General features: G+C 39.4%; 1 protein-coding gene across 1 annotated transcript in view; it reads right to left on the bottom strand.

Moving 5' to 3' along the window:
* Positions 1–1,947, bottom strand: part of gramd2b (GRAM domain containing 2B) — a 15,207-nt gene extending 13,260 nt beyond the window's left edge. The window contains exon 1 of the mRNA XM_020595260.1: positions 1,856–1,947. Coding sequence (XP_020450916.1) covers positions 1,856–1,947 — 92 coding nt within the window. The remainder of the gene's footprint in view (positions 1–1,855) is intronic.
* Positions 1,948–2,334: the final 387 nt, after the last annotated feature.

Here is a 2,334-nt window from a genome sequence, read left to right as displayed (position 1 = left end):
TTTTTATAGGTCTTATGAGGTATTCTAATTTATTGAGATAGTGATTTGGTGAGTTTTTGTTAAATGTGGGCCAAAATCATCACAATTAAAAGACCCAACGGCTTAAACTACTTCAGTCTGTGTGGACTGAATTTACAGTATATAATACGTGAGTTTCACTATTTGAGTTGAATTACTGAAATAAATGGACTTTTCCATGATATTCAAATTTATTGAGATGCACCTGTACATTACAGAAAATGCACCATGGGACCTTAAAAAGGTACTAGCAGTACTGCCCACCACATTATGAGGCTCCATGGTGTAGTCACCGCTCGGGTTAAAATGTAGTTTAAGGTCCTTATTGTATGTTGTGTATGCAGCTTTTTATGAAATAAAGTTGTGCTTAATCATGACACCACAGAGAGGTTCCTTATTACTAACTAATGAGGTGCTTGGACAGTACACAGGGGATTAGTTGGGGTCCAGCAGCTCATTTTTGCCCTGGAGCCCTATAGAGGGTTAATCCGGCCCTGACCATAGGAGAGAGAGAGAGAGAGAGAGAGAGAGAGAGAGCGACTGTTTGCATGAGCTGAGAGTATCTTCATGTGTACAATCAGTGGAGCGCCCGTGGCACGAAATGATAAATTGTATGCATCTTGCTAGAAAAAGCGAAGATATGTTATTTGAAGTTTACCACAGGATTAAAACTTTAAAGTGAAACTTAACATTTTGCTAAAAGCTGCTCAGCTCTACAACCACTTACTCTGTCTTTTTTTGCTTTGTAAACAACTTCCCTGGATTTTGATTTAACAAACACCATGCCTTGTCCTGTAACTATGCTTTTGTTCTTAGCTTTAAGCTAACTGTGGTACAAAACTTAAAATGGTCCCATAATACACAAATTAAACAAGTAGCTTTTGACCAAAATATCTGTTTTGGTCAAAGCACGATAATGTCTGTTGTTTAGTCAGTCAGCAGTATTCACTGATAAGAATTAATTTGATCTTTGATAAGCTAATATCAATCAATTTATCAGTTGGAGTCAAGTGGCAGCTGCTGTCATTACTGATAGAAAAACAAAGGTGTCATTGTGACAGTTTGTTTGTTTTGTCCAACACAAAATTCAGATTGAAGCAGTTTACAGAAAGAGACACGACAAAACAAGCAGCAGATCCTCAACATGTGGCAGCTTGAACAAGAAAACACATGATAATGACGTGACGAACACCAGAGGTGGAAAGTTACCAAGTACATTTATTTAAGGACAACTTTCACTACATTTCAGAGAAAAACATTGTACTCTGTGCTCACTGTATGTATTTGATAACTTTAGTTACTTTCAGAATAAAATTAATAAAACTAAATCCAGTGGAATCATCAGACTCTGTTGCTCCTCAGTGGGAAACTCATCAGCTACCCAGCAGTATGTAAAGTATTATTACATTGTAAGTATATAAGATAGGTAACATTAGGTCCACGTGCCAGCTGCAACATTAAGGTGATGTACACAAAAATGCATCAGTGATTATTATACAATAATATTATATGCTACTTTTGTACTTTTACTTAAGTAACATTTTGACCACAGGACACTTACTTGTAGCAGAGTATTTTTACAGTTACACTATTGATAGTTTTAGTTTAGTAAACAATCTGAGTACTTCTTCCACCACTGATAAATACTGTAATTTTCTAATCAATTAATAATCAATTAATTGACTCTTTGTCTCAGTGCAATTGGAGATACTAGTGCTACTTTGGCCCCTATTACTTTTACTAACTGAACTATCACTAGCACTACTGATACCACCCTCCACAGTGTGCATACATATGATCTACAGTAGACATGTTCTCTGTGCAGTCACACACTCACTGATAATCCTGCTCCTCATGCCTTGCGGTTCCTCTGTAACACTTCCTGGCGTCCTCTTGTGGTGTCTGCTGGTTCGCACACTGTTCTGCCATCACGCTCAACTGTTTTTTCCCCACGCCTGCAGTCCTGCTGTCCTATCTGCTGCCGTGAGCGCTGAGGGGTGAACTGACCCGCAGCCCGACTGCCTGCTCCTTCACCTGCCTGTGGGAGTGTCTGCTGGGCCTCCTGGCCTCACATGTCACAGCCAATCAGGCTGCGGGACAGGGTGGTGCGTGTGTGTGCGTGTGTGTGCGTGTGTGTGCGCATTTAAACCACTGACCAGTGACATTCTACCCAGCTTTGTTTAAAGAGTGACGTTTCATTTTTCTTCTCTTCTACATTGCTTTACACTCTATAGTTTCTCCTATACTGATTTAAAATGTTATTGTTTATTTGTTTTACAGATGAATGCAGGACAGAGGGGACAGGTGGCGAAAACA

The sequence above is a fragment of the Monopterus albus genome, unplaced genomic scaffold (genome assembly GCF_001952655.1).
Source record: "Monopterus albus unplaced genomic scaffold, M_albus_1.0 scaffold26.1, whole genome shotgun sequence".
Taxonomy (NCBI): domain Eukaryota; kingdom Metazoa; phylum Chordata; class Actinopteri; order Synbranchiformes; family Synbranchidae; genus Monopterus; species Monopterus albus.
This window is presented reverse-complemented; position numbering and strand designations above follow the sequence as displayed.